At 47.2% G+C, this 27,288-nt stretch overlaps 1 protein-coding gene across 1 annotated transcript in view; it reads right to left on the bottom strand.

Annotated features, from left to right (window-relative positions):
- The window catches only part of poln (polymerase (DNA directed) nu), a gene marked incomplete at both ends in the record, with an annotated part of 221,806 nt that overhangs the window by 99,980 nt on the left and 94,538 nt on the right, over positions 1 to 27,288 (bottom strand). Inside the window, one exon of the mRNA XM_083640219.1 lies at positions 15,468 to 15,545. Within this exon, the coding sequence (XP_083496345.1) occupies positions 15,468 to 15,545 (78 nt within the window). The remainder of the gene's footprint in view (positions 1 to 15,467; positions 15,546 to 27,288) is intronic.

Below are 27,288 nucleotides of genomic sequence, written 5' to 3' on the forward strand. Positions count from 1 at the left end.
AATTGGTAATATAGAAAATATAGGAATGAGGGGAGAGCAGAGGAGAGCGCAGGAGAAGGGAGAATAGCAGGGGGAATGTGAGAGAGTGATGGGGTGGGGAGGGTATAGGAGGTGGGGAAGGAGCAAGAGGAGAGAGCAGGAGAGGGGAAGGGAGGGGAGGTGTGGGGGAGAAGAGAGCAGGGGGAGGGAGGAGGTGGGGAGAGAATGAGCAATATAGACGGAGGAGAGGGGGGAGGTGGGGAGAAAATAGGAATGTGGAGGAGGAGAGAAGGAGAGATGGGGGTGCAGGGGAGGGAGAGCCAGGGTAGAGAAGCAGGGGGAGCATGAGGGAGGGAGGAGGCGGGGAGACCTCTCCCCACATCCCCCCCCCCCCCCAGAGAGGACAGAGAGGAGGAGAGAACAGAGAAGGAGAGGTGGGAGGGTGCAGGGGAAGGAGTGCAGGGGGAGAGGAGGAGAGAACAGAGAAGAAGAGGTGGGAGGGTGCAGGGGGAACGCGGGAGGAGGAGGCGGGGGAGGGAACAGACCTCTCCGACCCTCCTCCCCCGAGAGGACAGAGAGGAGGAGAGAGCAGAGAAGGAGAGGTGGGGGGGTGCAGGGGAAGGAGTGCAGGGGGAATGTGAGAGAGGGGAGAGGACAGAGAGGAGGAGAGAAGGAGAGGTGGGAGGGTGCAGGGGAGGGAGAGCAGGGGGAACGTGGGAAGAGGCGGCGGGGGAGGGAAGAGCATGGAAAGAGAGGAGGCGGGGGGGGGGGGGAGTGGGAAATGTGGGAGAGGGGGGAACAGGAGGGGGAAGAAGGGAAAGGAGCGGGGGAAAGAGAAGGAGAGGGGGGGGGGGGAAGATCAGACAACTGACTACTCTAAGCATTAACCAGAGCTAACTGGGACATAGTATCTAGCTAATCTACAGCCTAATCTGGCCTATCCTACTCTGCTCTAGTCTGATCTTTGCCTGAACACTATAACAGGTCAGCCTTAGGCTGTAGCTAATCTATCGCCTACCTAAACTGTTCTAAACCAACCGGCAGCCCTCGACCAGTGATGAAGAGCACCGATGCCCCCCGCCCCGGGCCCCCCCCCCCCCCCCCACATAAGGCGTGGGAGAGAAGGCCGACACAGCGGCGTCCCCACACCCCCAGTGAACGCAAGAAAACCTTTCCACCATATGGATTGCCTCAGTGACTTGGCTTGGCTGAGGAGGAACCTTGTGAGGTCGTTGTGCTACAGGGGCCCAGCAATGGTCGCCTGGGTAAACCCACCCCCCACGCGACCCGCTCCCAGACCCGCCCCCAGCTAGTGACTGGGAACTGAGAGAGCAGGCCACGCGGGGGGCGGGCCCACCCAGGCAGTGGACCCAGCAGTGGACCCCCATCCGGGGACTCCCCTCCGAGACAGGCCGAGAGATGCCGGGCTAAACCATGTACAGAGTTTTCACACACACACACACACACACACACACACACACACACACACACACACACACACACACAGTATTGCCTGAATGTAAACAAATCCACTGGCTATAAGTCTAAATCACAGAATTTGGTGATAAAAATGGAATCAACTCTAAAACATGGATTATTGCAGAATTTCCATAATTTGTCCGAAATCGATAAAGGTAGGCCTAACTATCGAAATCAAAAGTAGGCCTAATTATTGTAGTAACCTCCTCAATGATTTCATAATTGGACTGGGGTGTTTTGAGAGGGGGAGCAGTCTTGCCTTACGTCACCTCACAACTTGGTTTTCATATTGAGATGGCCTATATATAATTTTTTGAATTTCCCCTATGTTCTCCCCAATTATCCTTGGCCAATGTATCCCCGTGCTGCCCTATTGGCTGCCCCCGGTCGCTGCTCCACCCTCTGCCGATCTGGGGAGAGCCGCAGACTAGCATCACGCTTCCTCCGACACATGCGCAGTAGCCAGCCGCTTCTTTTCACCTGACAGCGGGGGGAGCTTCACCGGCAGGACGTAGCATGTGGAAGGATCACGCTATTCCCACCAGTTCCCTTCCACCCCCGACCAGGCACCCCGACCGACCAGAGGAGGCGCTAGTGCAGCGACCAGGACACACATACCCCCCAATCCGGCTTCTCACCCTCAGGCACAGCCAATCATCGTGCCTGTATGGACGCCCGACCGAGCCGGAGGTAACACGTGGATATGAACCTGGGACCCTCGTGTTGGTAGGCAGGGAATCTACCGCTACACTACCCGGACTTAAATAAATTAAAATTAAAATTTAATTGAACAAAAAAAATCAAATAATGGAATTTGGAAATTGGATCTAGGCCTGAGAGATTTGAGAGGAGATGGATGAGAGGGAGGAAGACACTTCAGTGGAGGGGTGGAATGGAGGGGAGAACTGCAGGAACTGTATAACCAGCGGTGCCTCAGGAGGTCCCTGAAGATCATCAAAGACACAAACCATCCCCACAACAGCCTGTTCTCCCTGTTACCCTCAGGGAGGAGATACAGGGTCCCAAAAGCACGCACAAATCGCTTGAGGGACAGCAGGCCACGAGACTCCTTAACATACACAAATAGTGTAGTAGCTGTACTGTACCGCACTGTAGCTGCTACCATTATGTACGTCTAATGTTTAATTAGGTATATGCTATTTGCATCTGTGCAAACAGAACATCAAATTTAAAATGTTTAAAGGGGGACTAACCCCCCAGATATGTATCAGAACAGTGATTTGAAAATCCCTATGGAAAAAACCAAGAAATGACATATACTCTTGTCTATACTAGACTCTTTGGCTGTGTTCAAGTCAAGATTTTTTTTCAGAAATCGACGCCATTACAGTTTGCCTACCGCCTCAAAAATAATTTATTTGAGAGGGGCAATATCTTTATAAATATCAACAACTAGCCAACGCTGGTGGTCTGTATGGAAACAGCGTTGCTTAAAATGGTTGAAAGTTATATCAATTTGGCCATTCAGTGGCGAACTAGAAATTTAATTATTTTTGTCCCATGTGTGTGTGCGTGGCTTGTCTAAACTTACGTTAAAAGAGCCTCCCTGCTCGCAGCACACAGCACAGTGAGGACAAACGCCCCGCTCTCAGCTTATGTAATCACAAAGCGTGATTTCTCCATTTCTCCATTCCCTCGTCCAATTTGCCATAAATCGCGCCATCAAATCCATTTTTAATTTTCGTTTCTCCCTTTTCCATGATTCTTTGCAAAAGTTTTCCTCTCAGCTGCGTTCTCTCGGCTGCGTTCTCCCCCGCCTCCCTCCTGCCAGACCCCGGCTGGCGAAACAGCCTCCTGCATGCATGGGGTGCTCTGTAACCTCACGGAGCAACAAACAAACACAGACAGAAATAGCTGGTGTGCGATTTTTCTGCTCAATACAGTCTGAGATTGGGTACAGGATTGAGGCAATCCCGCATCTGTTTGCGAAGGTGCGACTGGACAGGACGCTTTTCACAGACGGGCACAGCGTCAGTAGCTGAGTAGCCTGCTATTAGTCGGAGCGAGAGAGAGTGTGCTGTGCTGCTCACCCCCCCCCCCCCCCAGTCCCCAGTCGCTCTGCTGACTTCATTTCCTGAAAAGTTGGCGTTGCTTGTACACAGTGACGATATTATAGTAGCCGATTTGTTTAGAGCAGCTTTGTCACGTTGTCACGTCGTAGTATAGCGTTATATTTTACATGTGCGCTAAACTGCCATGAGATTTGTTTGCGGAAATGTCAGACAGTGCTCTTTCGGCCAGAGGCAGAGAGAGCACAGTCTGCTGCTGCTGCGCGCGCCCCAAGAGCTTGGGGCTCGTGCATGAGGTTTACAGTACGACTCTCTCCCATCTCTCCTGCCTGCCTGGGCTGGAGACAGTGCTTCCAACTCGGACTGATAATATAAACATCATCATTCGAGCTTATCCAGGTAAGATATTAATAAAGTAATGACACATTCAGCGGGAAACTAACTATAATTAAGACATGTGCCAACTTCGACGACGTTTGGTTCAGTATTTTAAGAGCAAACTTCCTGAAAAGTTGCTGTTTTGGAGATTTATAAAAGGTTGGGAATGATTTTACAGCAACACAATGCAATGTCCTTCCTTTTATGATTATAGTGGCGTTTATTGATAGTATTGTGTTACATATGAGTTGGTAGGAAAATAACAGGCGATTGTAATAAATTAACAGGTCAAGTGACATCATGGGAATAGGCTTGGAGTTGTGAGGAGCCGAAAGGGTACAGGGGGAGTAGGGGAGTAACTATCTTGAAATCCCATAGTCTTTGGTTCACCGTGACGTCACGACGTGTCAAATATCCCATTCATTTGAGAAAAAAAAAAAAGCAGTGTTCCACCCTTAGAGGGCGCTTATGCCAGTTATGCTGCTGAAAAATGATACAAATGGTAAAATAGCAACAGTTTGGTGTCAAATGTGGAAATTTTGACCAGAATTCTTCACACATCAGCCCCAAAGTCATATATATTGGTTAAAAGCTGAAAAAAAGTGTTTTGGGGGTTAGTTACACTTTAAGTACGTCTAAAGTATGCACATGTGCACCTATGTGCAGTGAATATGCCATTTTTTTTCTTCTTAAATGTTTAAGTACGTCTAAAGTATGCACATGACATGTGCACCTACTGTATGTGCAGTGAATATGCCACTGTCTCTGACTTGTCTTATCACTCTACTGCCTTAATGCTTGTTGTGTCTCTTGTTGTTTTTGCACTCATATGCCCTGTTATATTTGTACTATGTTGTAAACGGAGTCCACAGCACAAGAATTTCACACGTGATACTTGTACCACGGAGTGACAATAAAAATCTTGAATCTTGAGAGATGGTTGATTTTAGTTGTGTCACAGTTGGTTAGTATGATGTTTGTCGCTTACCCCTGGTTACCACTGTCATGTGATTTATGATGTCATTGGGAAAGTGGGAGTTGACTTGGGTAGTCTATATGACGTGGCGATAAGTCTTTATTCCTTTATTTTCACGTATGGGTGTGTGTGTGAGATACTTTTATGTTAGCGTCTAACCTAATCAAGGGAAGCTGGTTGTAGCTAGCTTCCACACCCCAGCAGGGACGTGCAGAAAACATTAGAGGGGCAGGGGCTGAAATTTTTAAAAGGCCACTTTGGCGCAGAAATGCCGCCGTCCAGAGGGCGGCGGCGGAAATTTCAGGCAATTTGAAGGCCAATTTAGGGGTATAACTCATTTTAAATATTCAGATTTTAACCAGATTTAGAGGAATATCTCATTTTAGGATGTGTGCTGCTGTCGTTCAGTCTGCATGTGGCTGAGTGCGCACTGCTGGAGTGGGCGGGGACGGGCTGTCTCGCTCTCAACAGTCAATGGGCAAGGCACATGCGGTTTTTGGGCTGCTGCCTTCAGGGGCGGCTTAGAAAAACACTGGTCCATGCAGAGGCCTATTAGAAATGGTGCATTCAAGGCCAAGAGAGCTCGGAAAAGGCATTTCTCTTTGAATGCTGCCTTCAGTGACGGCATGGAAAGGGCAATTTCCATACAAAGCACCATTAGAAATGCTGCATTCATGGTCAGGAAGGGGCCCTTTTTACAGACTGAAAAAAAGGCAGGGGCTCAAGCCCCCTTTGATGTCTATGTGTGCACGTGCCTGCACCCCGGCTTGAGCTGTCCTGTGAAGCTGTGTGCATCAGCCAGCCTGCTATCTGCGCCCTGAGCTGTATGCTAGGTAAGTCAACCCCCACCCCCCCCTTTTGCAAACTTTCTACCTGACAGCCTTGTGGTTATTTCGTTCTGCCGTGGTATGTTGCGGGTCCAGTTCATCTAGACACGAGCCTATTTCTTTTTAGAAGCGAACCTGTGACAGTTGGCGAGAGAGGGAGTTTCTAAAGATATCCTTTCACAATCAATGTTTCATGAGGCAGATCACAATCCCTCTGAGCATGGCTGGCAGCCTCACAAACATATTGCAGCACGGTGTGTGTGTGTGTGTGCGTGTGTGGCGGGCGTGTGTGTGTGTGTGCGTGCATGCGTCTGTGTGTGTGCGTGCGTGTGTGGCGTGTGTGTGTGTGTGTGTGCGTGGCGGGCGTGTGTGTGTGTGTGCGTGTGTGTTTGCATGTAGATGCAAATGGGAGAGGGAATATCAGGGTGGATACAAAAAGAAAATGTGTGTGTGGAACAGAAAGAACATGATACTGTATATGAAAGAGAGAATACCTGTGTGTGTGTGTGTGTGTGTGTGTGTGTGTGTGTGTGTGTGTGTGTGTGTGACCATGACTGTGTTCTCCAAGGCCTTAGAGAGACACTAAGAATCCTTGTATCGATCCATACAGCAATAACTGGCCTCTAACCTCAGCTAGTCTATAAATAGAAATGTACAGTCGATAAATCCTGTGTGTCTTACTGCACCAGACACATTTATGAGCCAGAAACACCATAACCATACCTCTCCTCCTTCTCACAGCTCAAAATATAAAGTCACACTTAAACTGACCAAGCTACTTCCTGATATGAGAATGTAGCGCATGCCAACCTAAGCTGGCTCATGCTTGTGTGGCTCCTACCGTACTGCCTGGTGTACGAGAGCACACTGTATTTCCCTTATGGAGGGGCTCCTACCGTACTGCCTGGTGTACGAGAGCACACTGTATTTCCCTTATGGAGGGGCTCCTACCGTACTGCCTGGTGTACGAGAGCACACTGTATTTCCCTTATGGAGGGGCTCCTACCGTACTGCCTGGTGTACGAGAGCACACTGTATTTCCCTTATGGAGGGGCTCCTACCGTACTGCCTGGTGTACGAGAGCACACTGTATTTCCCTTATGGAGGGCCAAAGGACTGTACTGTACTTCAGCTAAAAGCACTGCACATTGCAAAAGCTGTGACACACGAACCAACACACAGACACCGGCTAATAATGATACAGTAAGAATGAGACTGTAACCTATTCATTAATGATTCCACTATATTATAATGGAGACTAGAGACTACTGGACCAGGCCAAACTAATTAATATATCCAACAATCAAACAAGTGAATAATCAGCTGGTTGTCTGAGGAGATTTTCATTCTCTTGAAATCTGAATTTGATGCTCTAAAAACGACCAGCCAATTTTGCAGGTACAGAAATGGGAGGGAGCGACTTTTCCATGAAAAGAATGATCCAGAATGGTTATAAAATATTCACAGTGGATGTGAATGAAAAAGTTAAGTTGTGTGCTCAGCAGCTGAGGATGCACACATACACCGTATAGTTTATTTTGTTGATAAACAAAATCAGCTGGTTGTCTGAGGAGATTTTCATTCTCTTGAAATCTGAATTTGATGCTCTAAAAACGACCAGCCAATTTTGCAGGTACAGAAATGGGAGGGAGCGACTTTTCCATGAAAAGAATGATCCAGAATGGTTATAAAATATTCACAGTGGATGTGAATGAAAAAGTTAAGTTGTGTGCTCAGCAGCTGAGGATGCACACATACACCGTATAGTTTATTTTGTTGATTTATTTTTAAGTGAGAGACTAGTTTTCGCTTTCATGTTGTATGTAAAAGATGTATTTCTGCCTGATTCTGGGTGGGGTTGTTGCCTGACAAACTCATTTTGAAACGGCGTCAGTTCATCCCAATGGCTTTGTCCCTTGATCCTCGACGAACTTTGGCATTTATGGCCTTTTAGGAGGCATCTATGGGGACATTTCAAACAAGGAGTGCATGCACTGCTAAATCTAAACTTACGGTAGCAGAAGGAAGAAATGTAGGTGGTTGATCTGTGAAAAAACATTGACAATTCCCATCTCTACTTTGAATTTACAGTTCCTAAAAGTACTAGAGCCTGCAAATGGTAAAGAAATGTGTAACTTGTCCCTGCTGGCTGCTGTAGTTCCTTCGAAAGAGTCCTAGGATATTGAGGGCATAAATTCATACATAACTAATGGGACCAGCCACAGTACAGAGAACAGCCCTAAGTGATGCTTCGCAGTATCCTATGAAGGTTACGGATAAAAGCTTAAGCGCTCAACTAAAACCTGCACTTTGTTTGAGAACATGAAATGCCTCTTGTGCGCTGTGGTTGGTCTATAGAGGCTTCCAGGAAGCCGTCGCTGACCAGCACCTGAAGATAGCCAAGGCCATCTATGGAGATATATAGCTTGAGAACAGCATTGAGGGAGTTCAGTTGAGGTCTACTGTTGAACTCTAGGAAAGATATCTCTGTAGACACGAGGATATTTTTTCACCCGGCTGAAATGACTGGAAGAGAATTTAAATAGGAGCTAGAATTTACTGCAGACAAAACAACAGTCGGGTCTGATTTCCATAAAAGGTTATTTTTGAGGCAATGCCAGGTTTCACATTGGATTTTCTGGCTATATAAACGCTGGAGAAGGAATGTGTGAGTGTGTATGTCTGTGGATGAGAGTCTGTGTGAACTAGTCGAAAGAATGAGTTTCGGTACGTTTATTTGGAATAAAAAGAAAACCACGGTTGAAAATGGCTAAGTTACAGATGCCTGTGGAGACGGGAGGTTTAGCTGTTCCAAATATTAGACTTTTATCGAATGAATGAATGAATGAATGAATGAATGAATATTTTATTTTCGTGTCAGGACAATTACATGACCCATCCCACATGGGATTATCAGACACATCAGCATTCAATATTTAACAAAACATAACATTCTGGTATGTTACCCAACCAGAAGCTTTCAGTGCAGCCCAAATTAGAGAGTATATATACATGCAGACATAATATGCCTATACATATACATACATATACATTCATACATACTGTACCTGCACTGAGAATACGAAAATAAAACAAAAAATAAATAAAAATAAACTCTACTTTATCAGTTATACGTCAACCTTCTCCTCCTGTCCCACGCTTTAGAAAGAAATTCAGAGAATGCAAAAATATTATCAAAAAGAAATTTGAGTATTACTCCGTTCTCACTATCTATCATATTTAGCTCAGGAGTATGGACTCTTTTAAACATTGTTTCTCTCAAGTCATGATACAAAGGACAATATAAAATGAAATCAATATCATCAATTATCAATCGGCTACACAGCGAATCGTTACACAGCTGAGTGGATTAATAGTGACGGAGAATCAGCACGGCGAGATCTGGAAATCAGTTAACGCAGATAAAGTCTTTTATTCGCCCAAGACCTAAGCAAAATGTGTTATGGATAATAACATCATTATTAGAACTAGCCTGCAAGCCTGGCAGGCAATAAGAAAGTTAGAGGGTAGCTCAAAAACACTGTCTTCCCTGTCTCCCATACAATGTAATATTGATTTCGAGCGATATCTGGGGAGAGAGAGAGAGAGGGGGGGATTTTAACTCTGGGGCATCTATTTGATAAAGGAGTGATGCTTACATTCAAACAAATCCCACAGAAATATGATCTTTCTGGAAATCACTTCTTCAGATATTTACAACTTGGCAGCATTTTTCCGAATCAAAGCAGTTAGTTACCCCTTTGACTGTCAGACTTCACAGATAGAATGTTTTTACTCCTTAGAGGGTAAGGAGAGGTAAGAAATCAGTTCTCGGTCAGGGGTATGCTGAACTGTGAGGCCATTTACACCTGGCACCAACATGCGTTTTCTGTGATCAGATTGCAAATCGGATAGTGCTTGACCACATTAGCCTGATTTCATGTACACTTGGCGTTAACATAAGTTCTCTTCTTCCTGCTGCTTTCCGGCCAATTTGTTGGTGTTGTGTATTGGTCGGAACAAACAAATAAATAAATAAATAAAATAAATAAATAAACATGCGTTTTGGGTGATCCGATTGCAATCTGATCACAGAAAACGGCATGTACACTTGTGTTCAATGTGGTCACAATGCGTCCCTGACCACCTCCGGAGGTGGTTTGGCCGATCAGATCGCAATCCGTCTTCGATGTGTCTTGGGGGCGTTTACACCTGTACTTTCAAGTGGTCAAGCACTATCTGATTGCAATCTGATCACAGAAAATGCATGTTAGTGCCAGGTGTAAATGGCCTGAATATGTCCTCTCAATATTTACGACACGTATGGACATACATGACAGCTTAGACACAGGCTCAATCCAAGTCTGACAGAAACGTGCTCAAAATGCAGAGTGGAGTTGGGAAGTTATAGGCAGTTATAGGTGGTCCTGTATCCATAGATACAGTCGGTCTGTGTGGGAACGCCCACAAAACGTTACTTCCAGTATCGTTGTGTCAGTAGGAAGAATGGTGGACGGTTCGGGGAAAAAAAACATCTCAATGGGCTGACTCACCAGCGGAAGGTGCTGTGGCTCTACACTACAGGATTGGGGATTCAAGATCAGGTACATAGATGTCTGTTCAGATGTGAGTTTACTGCAGTGGTTCGAGTATATATGTCTACTGTAGCTGCCGTCTGCAATTCTCCAAGTCAAGGCTGAAGTTGGAGCATGTTTCCAGCTTAAGTCAACACACACACACACACTCTCTCTCTCACACACACACACTCTCTCTCTCTCTCTCTCACACACTCTCTCTCTCTCTCTCTCTCTCTCACACACACACTCTCACTCTCTCCCTCTCTCTCTCTCTCACACACACACTCTCACTCTCTCTCTCTCACACACACACACACACACACTCTCACTCTCTCTCTCTCTCTCTCACACACACACTCTCTCTCACACACACACTCTCTCTCTCTCACACACACACTCTCTCTCTCTCTCTCTCTCTCTCTCTCTCTCTCTCTCTCTCTCTCTCTCTCTCTCTCTCTCTCTCACGGCAGGTGTTCCAGTTTGGGAAGGACATAAGAGGACATCAGGAGGGTGATTTGGCGAGGGCACCCTAAGAGGGGCTGTTTCCATGGCAGCCAGCCCTGAGTGTGTGTGTGTGTGCGTGTGTGTGTGTGTGTGCGTGTGTGTGAATCCCAGTGATGGAGTGTGTGTATATGTGGGATCCTCTCCTCCTGGTGGTGTCCTCTTGGTAACCCTGGTTATCTGTCTGGTTATGGAAGTCAGGGCCAGCAGACGTCTCTCTCAGCCTCGCAGCCCTCTCCTCTTCTCTCAGCCTGCACAACATGGGCCAGTGCCACGCCCCCAAGTGACCTCATGATGCCACACCCCCAAGTGACCTCATTATGCCACGCCCCCAACTGACCTCATGATGCCACACCCCCAACTGACCTCATGATGCCACGCCCCCAACTGACCTCATGATGCCACACCCCCAACTGACCCCATGATGCCACACCCCCAACTGACCTCATTATGCCACGCCCCCAAGTGACCTCATGATGCCATGCCCCCAAGTGACCTCATGATGCCACACCCCCAACTGACCTCATGATGCCACACCCCCAACTGACCTCATGATGCCACACCCCCAACTGACCTCATGATGCCCCGCCCCCAACTGACCTCAATATGTCACACCCCCAAGTGACCTCATGATGCCACACCCCCAAGTGACCTCATGATGCCACACCCCCAACTGACCTCATGATGCCACGCCCCCAACTGACCTCATGATGCCACACCCCAAGTGACCTCATGATGCCACACCCCCAACTGACCTCATGATGCCACACCCCCAAGTGACCTCATGATGCCACACCCCCAAGTGACCTCATGATGCCACACCCCCAACTGACATCATGATGCCCCGCCCCCAACTGACCTCATGATGCCACACCCCCAACTGACCTCATGATGCCATACCCCCAACTGACCTCATGATGCCACACCCCCAACTGACCTCAAGATGCCATACCCCCAACTGACCTCATGATGCCACACCCCCAACTGACCTCATGATGCCACACCCCCAACTGACCTCATGATGCCACACCCCCAACTGACCTCATGATGCCAGCCAGCTGCAGCCTTGCCAATGAATGTATTTTTTTTTCTTTTCACGAGTTAACAGCTCCAAACATGAACAGACAAAAACTACACATGAGATTTGCCAAAATTAGAGAATAACTTTGAAATGGTCCACTTTGATTGGGAGCATTGTCAAAACAGATGTTTAGACATTTTTGACACTAGGCTGGGCCAGACAATTGGAACTAATGCTGCTGTAAAAAAAAACACTCTTCCTCTCCCTTAGGTTTAGTTAGTGGCTGGGTTGACTGACACACCTGTTCAATAGTTAATTTTGCATTTAAATCAACAACATGCAGTATTCAGCAAAGATTAATGTTTAAAATAATCAGTGTCAAAACATGTACAGTAGGGCTGTTGAAACGAATTTTGATATTCGAATATTATTCGAATTTAATAATTATGAAATAATTACGAAATTCGATTATTATTATTATTATTTTTTATTTTTTTTATTTTATTTTTTTAGAACACTAGAACAGTGACAAGTTCTGACAACATACTTGAAGAAAAGAGTGTTAACTGAAGTTGACTGTTGAAGCTGCTATACTGATGTAAACCTACCTGTAGCTCTTAAAATGTATGTTCATTCATTGTTAACTGAAGTTGACTGTTGAAGCTGCTATACTGAATGTAAACCTGTAGCTCTTAAGTGCAATACGTGACTGATTTTTTTTTGTTCATGGCTCATTGTTGTTTTGGCAAAGTTTACTTATTTGTTTATTGATAAGGAGCTCAAACAAAGGCTGTGTCTTTTTTTATTATCAATTATTTTATTTTAGCATTTCAGACAGCACCAATACATCACTGATGAATATTAACTAAGCTCTGGTTATCTGACCTATTTTCTAATGCAATTAATGTATGTACATTGTACAAGGAACATGTTTTCTTAAATAAACATCATTGCTGGACTATTTGTGATAAGCCTAATATTATTTTGAATATTCATCCACCATTCACTTTTCCATCTACCGTAAATTCCGGACTATAAGCCGCGGCTTTTTTCCCGTTTTTTGGCCCCTGCGGCTTATATAACGGTGCGGCTTATCTATGGATTTTTTCAGAAAAAAAATTTCAAATACAAATAAAATCTCTCTTTTTTAGCACTCTTTCTACCTATAAATCCACTTCTGTTTTAATTTCCTCTGTTGCCCTCTTTTCACCACACCGCGGACACTGTGTGCACTGTCGAAATAAACAAAGGTGTTGTGTTATGTTGTTTTGTTGAAATGTTACGGTAATACGGTAAATGGGAGCTTCCTCAAACAGCCAACAATCCCCTCTGTGCGTGAACCCTTACATATGGTAATTACGGTAAGCAAAGTTCATCAGCCCGGAATCACAACAAGACGAGCAGTCTCTCTCTCACTTACCATGGGGAAGGTACGCAGAAATTCACACGACGCAGCTTTCAAGCTGAAAGCAGTCGAACTCGCACTAAAAGAAACAAACAGAGCAGCAGCGCGTACCCTGGGCATCGATGAGTCAATGGTGAGACGTTGGAAGAAGCAGCAGGAGGAACTGTCTCAGTGTAATAAGACAAAAAAGTCCTTCAGAGGCCACAAAAGCAGATGGCCGGAACTTGAAGATTCCCTTGAGGACTGGGTGTTGACCCAGAGAGCAGACGGCCGAGGCGTTTCCACGGTGCAGATCCGACTGAAGGCCAAAACAGTCGCCACCGAGATGAAAATTGAACATTTCAGAGGTGGGCCATCTTGGTGCTTCCGATTCATGAGACGAAAGGGACTGTCCGTCCGGGGGAGAACTACTGAACAACTCCCTCCCGACTACCAGGAGAAAATCACAAACTTCGGCGAATTCACACAAAGGAAGATCACGGAATATTATAGGAGTGTGAAAACATCCACAATCACCAACGGGTTCCAAAACGCTGGACTGCTGCGGGATGAAGAGGATGACGCCGCCACAGCTGGCGCTGAGGGCCGTCAGAGGCTTCAGAGGCTGTTCGATGCCGACAGTGATGAAGAGGAGTTCGTTGGTTTTGAGTGACAATGAAGGAGAGAGGAGAGTGGTTGACGAAGCCACCCTGAACCTGTTCGTTTCCGACACTGAAGATGAGGACTTTGGTGGTTTCAGTACGCAGGAAGAAGAGGAAGACGAGGATTAGTGACTTGACTTCTCTGGTTACAGGTTTGCTGCACATATAGCCTATTGTTGTGTGATTTTGTCTGGGGATTAGTGACCTGACTTTTGTTTTGTTTTGTTGAAATGTTAATAAATGGGAGCTTCCCCAAAACAGCCATCTCTTTCCCGACATTCCTCTCTGTGCACGAACCCTTTCATATGGTAATTAAACATCAAAACACCCGCGGCTTATAGACCGGTGCGGCTTATAGAAGAAAAAAATAGTCAATTTTGGTCCCGCGGCTTATAGACCGGTGCGTCTTATAGTCCGGAATTTACGGTACATTTGGTAAAATGCTTAGAAAAAGTTTTACTTGGTCAAACCCAAAGATTCAGCTATATTTAGAATCAGAACATAACATAAGAGAAGACAACAATTCACTCAGACCAAAAAAAAATTTGATTATAGAGGGAGATTGACAGCCCTAATGTACAGTGAACGTGATTTCAGTTGATGAGCATGACCTTAGCATAGAGACAGTCCGCATGTCTGGGAACACCCACAAAACGTTAAACGGCTGGCGCGCGAGTGGGGTAAAACCGCCCATATATCTCAATGGGCTGACTCACCAAAAGACGGTGCTGCGGCTCTAAACTACAGGTTTGGGGGTTCTAGAGCAGAACACAAGACGTCTGCTCAGATGTGCATTTACTGCGGTGGTTAAATCCCCGATCGTGTCTGCCTGGGCTGGGCTATCAGCTAAATTCTAACTTTGCTGAATGGATAGAACGGGGGAATTTACCCCACCCTGACCCCGCCCCCAGCCAGGCTGAGCCAGCTAAACCAGCGTCTATGACGAGACGTGGCCTCAACCTATGCTAGCATGCATGTTAATATTAGCACAATAGATGGCCTGTCGTTTATTAACAAGCCAGTCCATTGATTACTTGTTTGAATATTTAAACAGATGTTCAGTCAGTGGAGATAAAGAATAGCCACTTCCCCAAAGACTTCATAGACTTTTGTGCATCACGAACAGACAAAACTCACCAACACACATGATCTGCTAAGGGAAATACATTATGATGAGTCTATATGACCTACCTGAGCAGTCTATGTGACCCACCTGAGCAGTCTATGTGACCTACCTGATCAGTCTATGTGACCCACCTGAGCAGTCTATGTGACCCACCTGAGCAGTCTATGTGACCTACCTGAGCAGTCTATGTGACCCACCTGAGCAGTCTATGTGACCCACCTGAGCAGTCTATGTGACCCACCTGAGCAGTCTATTTGACCTACCTGAGCAGTCTATGTGACCTACCTGAGCAGTCTGTGTGACCTACCTGAGCAGTCTGTGTGACCCACCTGAGCAGTCTATGTGACCCACCTGAGCAGTCTATGTGACCTACCTGAGCAGTCTATGTGACCCACCTGAGCAGTCTGTGTGACCCACCTGAGCAGTCTATGTGACCCACCTGAGCAGTCTATTTGACCCACCTGAGCAGTCTATGTGACCCACCTGATCAGTCTATGTGACCCACCTGAGCAGTCTATGTGACCCACCTGCAGCGAGAAAGGTCCAGCCTTCCTGAGGGATGAACATGGCCCGGGGATGAACAGTCACCACCTCCACCTCCTTCCCTGAGGGACCACATACAGATGTTGATGATGAAGAGTTACACATAGGTTGAGATTCATGGTTACAATACAATGTAAACAAATAAAAAACACACTGACATGTCATTAGTGTAACTGCCTTTGCAATTGTCGTCATGTGAAAAAAAAGTTGAGCCCTGTCAATTAATCTCAATTTGATCGTTAGCCGTGGTGTTAAGCCGCCACGCCAGCCAGAGCATCTGAGCAGGCAGCATGTGGACACCTTACACTGCACATCTCAAATCTAATGGACTTATCAGATATATAGAGTGAGGCGCGCGGCCCAGCACGTAACAGGATGTGAGCTGCCAGAACTGCAGCAACTGTACAACCAGCGGTGCCTCAGGAGGTCCCTGAAGATCATCAAAGACACAAACCATCCCCACAACAGCCTGTTCTCCCTGTTACCCTCAGGGAGGAGATACAGGGTTCCAAAAGCACGCACAAATCGCTTGAGGAACAGTTTCTTCCCGCAGGCCACGAGACTCCTTAACATACACAAATAGTGTAGTAGCTGTACTGTACCGCACTGTAGCTGCTACCATTACGTATGTCTAATTTTTAATTGTATGTTTAATTAGGTATATTTTATCTGCACCTGTGCAAACAGAATGTTAATTATGTTTAATTATGTTTAAAGTATGTCCATGCCATTTGCACCTATGTGCAGTGAAGATGTCACTGTCTTTGGCTTGTGTTATTGCTTTACTGAAAAACCTTATTGCTTGTTGCTTCTCTTGTTTTCCTGCACCCATATGCCCTGTTATTTTGCACTATGTTGTAAACGGAGTCTACAGCACGAGAATTTCACACGTGATACTTGTACTACGGAGTGACAATAAAAATCTTGAATCTATATGAGAGAGAGAGAGAGAGAGAGAGAGAGAGAGAGAATGAAATGGCTGGGGACTGAGAGCAGAGCAGCAATAAAGAGCGCTAACACATCTGACTGGATGAGTTGCTAAGTTATGACTGAGGCAGCCACGCCTCCTTCAGAGGCAAATCAGGATGCTATCAACACACAAGGTCAGTCAATCACTTGAAGACTTGGACAGAACTGCTGAGCCTGCTGGGTAAGCGAGAAATGATGGCCGCCACACCGCACACAAACACGCCACCGCCCACGTCAGCGTGACGGAAGCACATGCAGCACACGCTTACAGTATGCATGCACACGCACACACACACGCACGCACACAGACACACACAAAAAGCACACACACCCACCCACACACACACACACACACACATGCTGACGCTGACTTTGTGACCTCTCTCGCTCTGGCACATGCCCTCCATCATCCTAATCATGTGATCAGGAGATCCACCCCTCCGCTTAACCCATTGATACCTGATGCAGCATTTGTGTGTGTATCCCTTTAAGACCACGGTCATATGCGGTTCGCGGTCTTAAAGGGACACACACACAAATGAGGGATATACACGCAAATGCTGCATCAGGTATCAATGGGTTAAGAGGCAAGGGGTTGACTGATGGGGGATGACAGAGAGAAGGAGGGATGCTGATAGAGGAGAAGAAGGGATGTATAAAGTAGGGGAGTAAGGGGACGGGTTGCATAGAGAGCCAAAGTGGAACGTCACTTCCTGCTTCAGCACTGTACCAGAGATTTTCATCCGCCATTTATTTTCCCATAGACATTTCGTAAAATGCTTATGAAAATAGTTTTACTTGTTCAAACCAAAACAGTTCAGATATATTTAGAAACAGGAGAGATCGCATAACATTTCACTCGTACCAAAACGTAAAAAAATATGCAAGTTTAAAGAAAATATTTTGTTTTCTTAAGTTTTGGTCAGAGTGAAATGTTCTATGGTCTCTTCCGATTCTAAATATATCTGAACCGTTTGGTTTGACCAAGTACAACTATTTTTGTACGCATTTTACGAAATGTCTATGGGAAAATAAATTGCGGAAGAAAATCTCTGGTACAGTGCTGAAGCAGGAAGTGACGTTCCACTTTGCCTCTCTATAGACTCGTCGACGTCACTCATTTCTAGTTATCCCATTGATACCTGATGTGTCTATCCCTCATTTGTGTGTGTATCCCTTTAAAAATGCTGCATCAGGTATCAATGGGTTATTTACTTTTTCTAGATTTATTGTGAATCAAGTAGTGAGCTACGTTATTTGGCTTTAGAACTACAGTATTATATGTGGCTTAGCACAATCGTTTTTCTCGCTATCGGAGTACTTTTATTGGTGTGAGTATTTATTATGATTGCTGGTTACATTGCTGCCGTGTCGCGGGCTGCTGTCATCAACTCAGTGACCGAGATGACTTTCTTTGTATTTATTTCTGTACCGGCGATGCACCACGTGATGCACCATGTGACCACTAGTCCACGTCGGCTTGACTTGATTGGTTGAAAGGTTGACTTGAAAAAAATCAGTGTTGTGCCACTCCTGCTATGAAGGGTGGAAGAGAGAGAGAGGATGAGAGAGAGATCTGACCACTCCTGCTATGAAGGGTGGAAGAGAGAGAGAGGATGAGAGAGAGAGATCTGACCACTCCTGCTATGAAGGGTGGAAGAGAGAGAGAGGATGAGAGAGAGATCTGACCACTCCTGCTATGAAGGGTGGAAGAGAGAGAGAGGATGAGAGAGAGATCTGACCACTCCTGCTATGAAGGGTGGAAGAGAGAGAGAGGATGAGAGAGAGATCTGACCACTCCTGCTATGAAGGGTGGAAGAGAGAGAGAGGATGAGAGAGAGAGATCTGACCACTCCTGCTATGAAGGGTGGAAGAGAGAGAGAGGATGAGAGAGAGAGATCTGACCACTCCTGCTATGAAGGGTGGAAGAGAGAGAGAGGATGAGAGAGAGATCTGACCACTCCTGCTATGAAGGGTGGAAGAGAGAGAGAGGACGAGAGAGAGAGATCTGACCACTCCTGCTATGAAGGGTGGAAGAGAGAGAGAGAGGATGAGAGAGAGATCTGACCACTCCTGCTATGAAGGGTGGAAGAGAGAGAGAGGATGAGAGAGAGATCTGACCACTCCTGCTATGAAGGGTGGAAGAGAGAGAGAGGATGAGAGAGAGATCTGACCACTCCTGCTATGAAGGGTGGAAGAGAGAGAGGACGAGAGAGAGATCTGACCACTCCTGCTATGAAGGGTGGAAGAGAGAGAGAGGATGAGAGAGAGATCTGACCACTCCTGCTATGAAGGGTGGAAGAGAGAGAGAGGACGAGAGAGAGATCTGACCACTCCTGCTATGAAGGGTGGAAGAGAGAGAGAGGATGAGAGAGAGAGATCTGACCACTCCTGCTATGAAGGGTGGAAGAGAGAGAGAGGATGAGAGAGATATCTGACCACTCCTGCTATGAAGGGTGGAAGAGAGAGAGAGGATGAGAGAGAGAGAGATCTGACCACTCCTGCTATGAAGGGTGGAAGAGAGAGAGAGGATGAGAGCGAGAGATCTGACCACTCCTGCTATGAAGGGTGGGAGAGAGAGAGGATGAGAGAGAGATCTGACCACTCCTGCTATGAAGGGTGGAAGAGAGAGAGAGAGGATGAGAGAGAGATCTGACCACTCCTGCTATGAAGGGTGGAAGAGAGAGAGAGGATGAGAGAGAGAGATCTGACCACTCCTGCTATGAAGGGTGGAAGAGAGAGAGAGAGGATGAGAGAGAGATCTGACCACTCCTGCTATGAAGGGTGGAAGAGAGAGAGAGGATGAGAGAGAGATCTGACCACTCCTGCTATGAAGGGTGGAAGAGAGAGAGAGATCTGACCACTCCTGCTATGAAGGGTGGAAGAGAGAGAGATCTGACCACTCCTGCTATGAAGGGTGGAAGAGAGAGAGATCTGACCACTCCTGCTATGAAGGGTGGAAGAGAGAGAGATCTGACCACTCCTGCTATGAAGGGTGGAAGAGAGAGAGATCTGACCACTCCTGCTATGAAGGGTGGAAGAGAGAGAGATCTGACCACTCCTGCTATGAAGGGTGGAAGAGAGAGAGATCTGACCACTCCTGCTATGAAGGGTGGGAGAGAGAGATCTGACCACTCCTGCTATGAAGGGTGGAAGAGAGAGAGATCTGACCACTCCTGCTATGAAGGGTGGAAGAGAGATAGGATGAGAGAGAGATCTGACCACTCCTGCTATGAAGGGTGGAAGAGAGAGAGAGGATGAGAGAGAGAGATCTGACCACTCCTGCTATGAAGGGTGGAAGAGAGAGAGGATGAGAGAGAGATCTGACCACTCCTGCTATGAAGGGTGGAAGAGAGAGAGAGGATGAGAGAGAGATCTGATGACCAGGAGCTTTGGGAATTTGAGTGAGTGAAGAGCAGAGACGTGCTGATGCTGGCACCAATGAATCACATGAGAGAGAGGGAGGGAGGGAGAGATAGAGTGAGAGAGAGAGAGGGAGGGAGAGAGAGAGGGAGGGAGAGAGGGAGGGAGAGAGAGAGGGAGGGAGGGAGGGAGGAGGGAGAGGACAGGACAGTATAATGGCAGAGTGAGAGAGTGAGGGAGTGAGAGAGCGAGGGAGAGAGATAGAGATGACAGGACAGTATAATGGCAGAGTGAGAGAGCGAGGGAGAGAGAGAGATGGAGTGAGAGAGATAGAGAGGACAGGCCAGTATAATGGCAGAGTGAGAGAGCGAGGGAGAGCGAGGGAGAGAGAGAGGGAGGGAGAGAGGAGGGAGGGAGGGAGAAACAGAAATAGAGGTGTGAGAGTGAGAGCCATGTCTCCCAGCTGACTGACAGCAGAGTCAATGTGGCCTGGTCCTCCTGCCACTAGGTGGAGGGATTTGTTTTGATATGCGTTACGTGCAACAATGGAGTTCATATTAGGGGGATGCACTGTCAGCCAGCTAGTTACCATAGTTCAACCAGAGTTTCTCTGGCTCGAACCGATTTCTTGTCATCAGTTCTTCTTCTGTGGTGTTTTATGGCAGTTGGCATCCTTTATGTTGCATTGCCGCCTCCATCTGGATCAACTGATCCCTGTCATCACTCTATGTGAGCAATTGTGATGTCATCATTGATGTCAATCGAGCTTGTGATGCCATCAGTGATGTCACTTGAGCAATTCGAGCAACTGTGATGTGTCATCAGCGCTGTCATCGCATCATCGCTTTAGTATTCACCTTATGTTCACTTCAGACCTTACAGTGGGCCAAATTCTTCCGGGTCCTATTAACACATTCACTGCCAGCCGTTTTTTTTTTACTGTAGGTAGGTTCTGCCAGAGGGTTTTTTTGAGGATTCTGGCTCATCTTTCAAGACCCGAGGATTCTTTTCTGCTAAGATTTTGTGAACACACAATATCTCAAAAGAACTAATAGAATGTGTGCTTTCTCTGTCTAAAAGAGTTAGTTTGTAGAGTTAGTAGTTATGTAAGCATTAGCAGTTGAATACAGCATGGTTTCAGCGTCAGAAAAATTATTCTGAGATAAACGGCTTTTTGTGAAATTCGATAGAACAGTCACTTTAACCATTCATTTTTGGCATCAGTAAGACGTCAGACATCTAAACAATAGTTTTGAACAGTAATTTCCTCCATAACAGCAGGAAACACCCCTCTACTTCAAACTCCTCCCTCCGTGTGTGTTCTTCTTGGCTGCAGCGGGCATGTCACAAGCTCGTTGCTGCTTCTCCTGCTGCTGCCTGTCTGCTGGCGGCCGCTGTGCAAGTCTGGATCGGCTCGCTCGTTTCTTGTGGTTTGTGTTGAGAGCTTTGATGAAGCTTTTGCGATTCTGGTCTTATTTATGCTGCGTGTTTCAAAGTGTGTTCCACCCGTAATCTATTATGCAAATTTGCAATCCCGCACCGCCAGCAATCAGCGCGAAAACGAAAGCGTTTCCATTTTCACGAGAATGGCTTCCTCACACTGCTTTTTGCTTGCCTTCCTCTAGTCTGGGAGAGCACTGTCGCCACTTAGTGGGTCGGTGGAATGGGTTGTACACGTTGTACACGTCCAATACTTATATAAGAGATGTAAAAGGGTTAGATGCACATCCCACGGTCAAAAAAAAAAAATCATTTTTTGACGTATTAATACGTCATTGGCAGTCAACCGTTGGATTTTTTTTGACGGATTAATACGTCATTGGCAGTGAACGTGTTAAACAATGAATTGGATTGATTAAATGGTATGTTGATGTAATTTTACAAAGTTTAACACATTCACTGCCAGCCTTTTTTTTTTTACTGTAGGTAGGTTCTGCCAGAGGTTTTTTTTGAGGATTCTGGCTCATCTTTCAAGACCCGAGGATTCTTTTCTGCTAAGATTTTGTGAACACACAATATCTCAAAAGAACTAATAGAATGTGTGCTTTCTCTGTCTAAAAGAGTTAGTTTGTAGAGTTAGTAGTTATGTAAGCATTAGCAGTTGAATACAGCATGGTTTCAGCGTCTGGAAATTTATTCTGAGATAAATGGCTTTTTGTGAAATTCGATAGAACAGTCACTTTAACCATTCATTTTTGGCATCAGTAAGACGTCAGACATCTAAACAATAGTTTTGAACAGTAATTTCCTCCATAACAGCAGGAAACCCCCCTCTGCTTCCAACTCCTCCCTCCGTGGGCGTTCTCCTCCGCAGCATTTGTCACAAGCGAGTGTTCTGCTGCTGCTGCTGTTAGGATGACGTCATCATTCCTACTTTGACGTCGTCATTCCTACTATGATGTCATCGATCACTGATGATGTCATGATTCATAAGTGTCTTTCATGCCTTTCGCTGGTGATGTCATAACACAGGTGATGTCATGTTCGGATCTATAAAGGCCTGTTCCGGCAGGCCCTCGCGAGTGATTCATAGACTCACATCAAGGATCATGCCAACCTCTGCAACCTCTGCAACCTGGAACTTCTGCAACCAGCAACTTCTGCAATCTCTGCAACCGTTCCCAAACCCCGAACAGTGCAGCCCCAGCCATCAAGTTCCACAACACCCCAGCTTCTCAAGACTTGCCAAGTTTCCCGTGGCCCTCAACTACCCGCGAATAGATCCACATGTCTGACAACGATCCTGACAGTATGAATCACTCTGAAATGGATTTAGCGGATAGATTTCCACCGATCAAGGAGGAAGACCCTTGGTGGGTGCGAGCGAGACCTGCCTCCAGGTCTCGCACAGGAGTTTGTAACAATACTTGAGCTGATTCTCCAGCAGGAAAAAGCAATCCAGGCTCTGGCTTCCGAAGCCGCTGATCGGCACGCCCTCTTGATTGGCCGGCTAGATCGTCTCGACGGGCTAGGCCCTGAGGGTGTCATTCCGCAGCCCCAGCTTCTGAGCTGGGACTGCGAGTCTTGGGACTGGGTGTCATCCCCAGCCCCAGCTTCTGAGCGATCAGTCACCCCAACCCAAACACCGGAGGTTTCCAGTGCAGCCACGCCTCTTGCTCCCGCCGTGCCTGCTCCGCAGCAGCTGGTTGAGCCACAGCACGTACCCCTGCTGGGTGCTGCTGAGTATGGAGACGTTTTCAAGGAGAGGCTCGCAGGTTTCCTGCGGGCCGAGAGCATGACGGTGGAGGACCTCCAAAGGTCATTCCCTACTGCTCCCGTGCCTCCTATTCCTCCTGCCACTGCATCAGCTTCCGAGCGCACCCTCGTCCCGGAGGTTTCCAGACCCGCTGCCCCCCCACCTACCGCGGCCGTTGCTACTAGCCCTGCTTCTCGGCCGCCACCAGCTCCTAAGCACATACTCTGGGGGGGAGTTAGTGTCATCCCAAAGCGAAGGCAACCACATCTGAACACCAGCAGCCATCTGTACCGTGATCAGACCGGCCGGGCTCGCATCACACCAGAGGAGAGGCAGCGCCGTTTGGACACCCGGAGCTGCCGGTACTGTGGTCGAGCCGGGCATTACCTCTCCTCCTGCTCCCGGCGCCCAGTAAGTGGGTCCACCACTCGCCGGCCCGTGAGACTCTCAGCGGGTCAAGGCTCTAAGAGTCCAGCCCCGAAACCCGTACAGTCGGGCAGCGTTCCCTGCAGGACCCAGGAGTGGCAGTGTGTCCCCAAGAGGGTTAAGGAGTTGGAGAGGAGTGTCGATCGTCTCATTGAGGAGTTCAATCACTGCCTGCAGATCAGCTCCGTCCCCCCGCAGGGGGCCTCCGAGTCTGCTGGTCCTGAGGCACAACCTGTGGACCTTCCCCTCGCCGAGTCTGAACCCGTACCTCAGCAGCAGCCGATTCCAGTTCTTGACCCACACGTAGGTCCCAGCTTGACGCTGGGAGGTCCCCGTAGTATCGTCAGCCCTCGGTCAGGAGCAAAGAAGGGGCGTTTAAAGAAGGAGACGGTGGGTGTCCTGCCCAAACTACAGGTTGGAAAGGTAGGCCTCGCTGAGTCAGAGCCCCCTGTGGCTCTGCCTTCGGAGTCGGCAGACCGAGTCTGTCGGTCTATCTATGGCTTCGATATCCAGTATTAGGGAGGAGCACCTCCACTGCCTGACACCCCCTTTGGGGTCTAACCGCCTGCTGAGGAGCCCCTCCACTGGAAACCTGCGGATTTTCTGTCTCCCAGATGCCATCCTTGATGGCCTCATTGGACGCCATGTGGCGTCCGTTGAGGGGAGGGTACTGTTAGGATGACGTCATCATTCCTACTTTGACGTCGTCATTCCTACTATGATGTCATCGATCACTGATGATGTCATGATTCATAAGTGTCTTTCATGCCTTTCGCTGGTGATGTCATAACACAGGTGATGTCATGTTCGGATCTATAAAGGCCTGTTCCGGCAGGCTCTCGCGAGTGATTCATAGACTCACATCAAGGATCATACCAAACCTCTGCAACCTCTGCAACCTGCAACCTCTGCAACCAGCAACTTCTGCAATCTCTGCAACCGTTCCCAAACCCCGAACAGTGCAGCCATCAAGTTCCACAACACCCCAGCTTCTCAAGACTTGCCAAGTTTCCCGTGGCCCTCAACTACCCGCGAATAGATCCACATGTCTGACAACGATCCTGACAGCTGCTGCTGCGAGTTTGAGCAGCCTCCCTCCCTGGCAGCGAGTGTGGATAGGGCTCACTTGTTTCTTGGGTTTGAGAGCTTTGATGAAGCTTTGTGCGATTCTAGGCTTTATGCTGCGTGTTTCAAAGTGTTTTCCACCCAGTCTATTTTTGGAATCCCCCACCGCCAGCTCCCAGCGCGATAATGCGCGAAGTGAAAGCGTTTTCGCCAATCCATTTTACAGTAGAGAATGGTTTCCTCGCGCGTTACCCTACAGTTTTGGCTCTGCATTTCCTAGTGTGGAGAGCACTGTCGCCACTTAGTGGGTCCGTGGAATGGGTTGTACACGTTCGCTGACTCCAATATTTTTATAGGAGACGTGGGGAGCGTTGATCCACGTCCCACCGTCAAATTTTTTCTTTTTTTTTTTTAAGCCGAGATAACTCGTCTTTGGCAGTGAACCGTCGGATTCTGTAAGCCGAGATAACTCGTCAATGGCAGTGAACGTGTTAACACTTCCGGCGGTCACGGCGCCAAATATGAAAGAACGTCATGAAGAATTTACCGTAAATTCCGGACTATAAGCCGCGGCTTTTTTCCCGTTTTTTGGCCCCTGCGGCTTATATAACGGTGCGTCTTATCTATGGATTTTTTCAGAAAAAAAAAAAAAAATACAAATAAAATCTCTTTAATAAAAGCACTCTTTCTAACTATAAATCCACTTCTGTTTTAATTTCCTCTCTTGCCCTCTTTTCACCACACCGCGGACACTGTGTGCACTGTAAAAATAAACAACGGTGGTGTTGTGTTATGTTGTTTTGTTGAAATGTTACGGTAATACGGTAAATGGGAGCTTCCTCAAACAGCCATCTCTTTCCCGACAATCCCCTCTGTGCGTGACCACTTACATATGGTAATTACGGTAAGCAAACGGCCACTCGACCAACAACTCCCTCCCCCGACTACCAGGAGAAAATCACAAACTTCGGCGAATTCACACAAAGGAAGATCAAGGAATATTCACAACAAGACGAGCAGTAGAAGCAACACTCTCACTTACCATGGGGAAGGTACGCAGAAATTCACACGACGCAGCTTTCAAGTTGAAAGCAGTCAATCTCGCATTAAAAGAGGGAAACAGAGCAGCCGCGCGTAACCTGGGCATCGATGAGTCAATGGTGAGGCGTTGGACGGTGCAGCAGAAGGAACTGTCTCTGGAATATTATAGGAGTGTGAAAACATCCACAATCACCAACGGGTTCCAAAACGCTGGACTGCTGCGGGATGAAGAGGATGACGCCGCCACAGCTGGCGCTGAGGGCCGTCAGAGGCTTCAGAGGCTGTTCGATGCCGACAGTGACGAAGAGGAGTTCGTTGGTTTTGAGTGACAATGAAGGAGAGAGGAGAGTGGTTGACGAAGCCACCCTGAACCTGTTCGTTTCCGACACTGAAGATGAGGACTTTGGTGGTTTCAGTACGCAGGAAGAAGAGGAAGACGAGGATTAGTGACTTGACTTCTCTGGTTACAGGTTTGCTGCACATATAGCCTATTGTTGTGTGATTTTGTCTGGGGATTAGTGACCTGACTTTTGTTTTGTTTTGTTGAAATGTTAATAAATGGGAGCTTCCCCAAACAGCCATCTCTTTCCCGACATTCCTCTCTGTGCACGAACCCTTTCATATGGTAATTAAACATCAAAACACCCGCGGCTTATAGACCGGTGCGGCTTATAGAAGAAAAAAATAGTCAATTTTGGTCCCGCGGCTTATAGGCCGGTGCGTCTTATAGTCCGGAATTTACGGTAGTTGTTTTTGGAGCGGACAGCGCAGGGTGTAAAACAAAGAATGTAGCCTACTACTTTGAGCTCGGTACACAGCAAGCAAGCAGAGTATCCACTGTTAGCCAGGTCAGATAACGTTATCGTTGACAATGACGAGCACTTTCTTGTAAAACATACCTGGACTCCAACAAAGAAAGCTTCAGATAGTTTTCTCTCCTCTGAGCGCAGCTCGAGCCACTTACGTCTATAGACGGTTTTCACCAGAGCGCAACCCCACAGCACTTTCTCAGCATTCGGCAAACTGCAGAAATATTCACTCGACATCGTTACTTTTGTTTTCGCTGCTCAGCTGTATAGACGGTTTTCACAGAATGGTCAGTCCTGCACTTGAATGTTTTTTTTTCTTTTATGTCCATAGCAAACACTGCAACAGGAAGTGAGCGGGGGTTCAATTTAGAATGTTTTTGTTGTCACCGTCTATAAGACCCGCAGACGTTAACATAATTCCCTGGAATGCGAGAATTAACGAGCCAGTTACATGGTGTTGCATTCTTAGACATTGCGGTTTGCTTTTATCTCATTGAGTGCCAAGGACGAGTATGTTCGTCAATTCAAATACTAACGTAGAGTGCCAAGGACGAGTATGTTCGTCAATTGCGTTTTTTGACGGTGGGACGTGGATCAAAGCCTCTTACATCTCCTATAAAAATATGGGAGCTATTGAATGTGTATAACCTATTTTACAGACCCATTAGGTGGCGACAGTGCTCTCCAGATTAGAGAAAGGTCAGGAAAACAGCAGGAAAAAGCCCCGTGATGAAAGAGAAACCGCTCATGCTGCAGCCAGAGCCATATAGATGGCTCTGGCTGCAGCTGACGTTGGCTGCGAACAGCAGTCAACCCGCGCCCACAACTGAGCCTCTCTGTCTCTGCTGTATAGTTTCTCCACACGATTAGCCGCCAGAAAAGCAGCACCCGACGCTGAAGGGCGAAACCATTCTCAGCAGTCCGGTTTGGCTTTTC

Source organism: Poromitra crassiceps (genome assembly GCF_964638095.1).
Source record: "Poromitra crassiceps genome assembly, chromosome: 7".
Lineage (NCBI taxonomy): Eukaryota > Metazoa > Chordata > Actinopteri > Beryciformes > Melamphaidae > Poromitra > Poromitra crassiceps.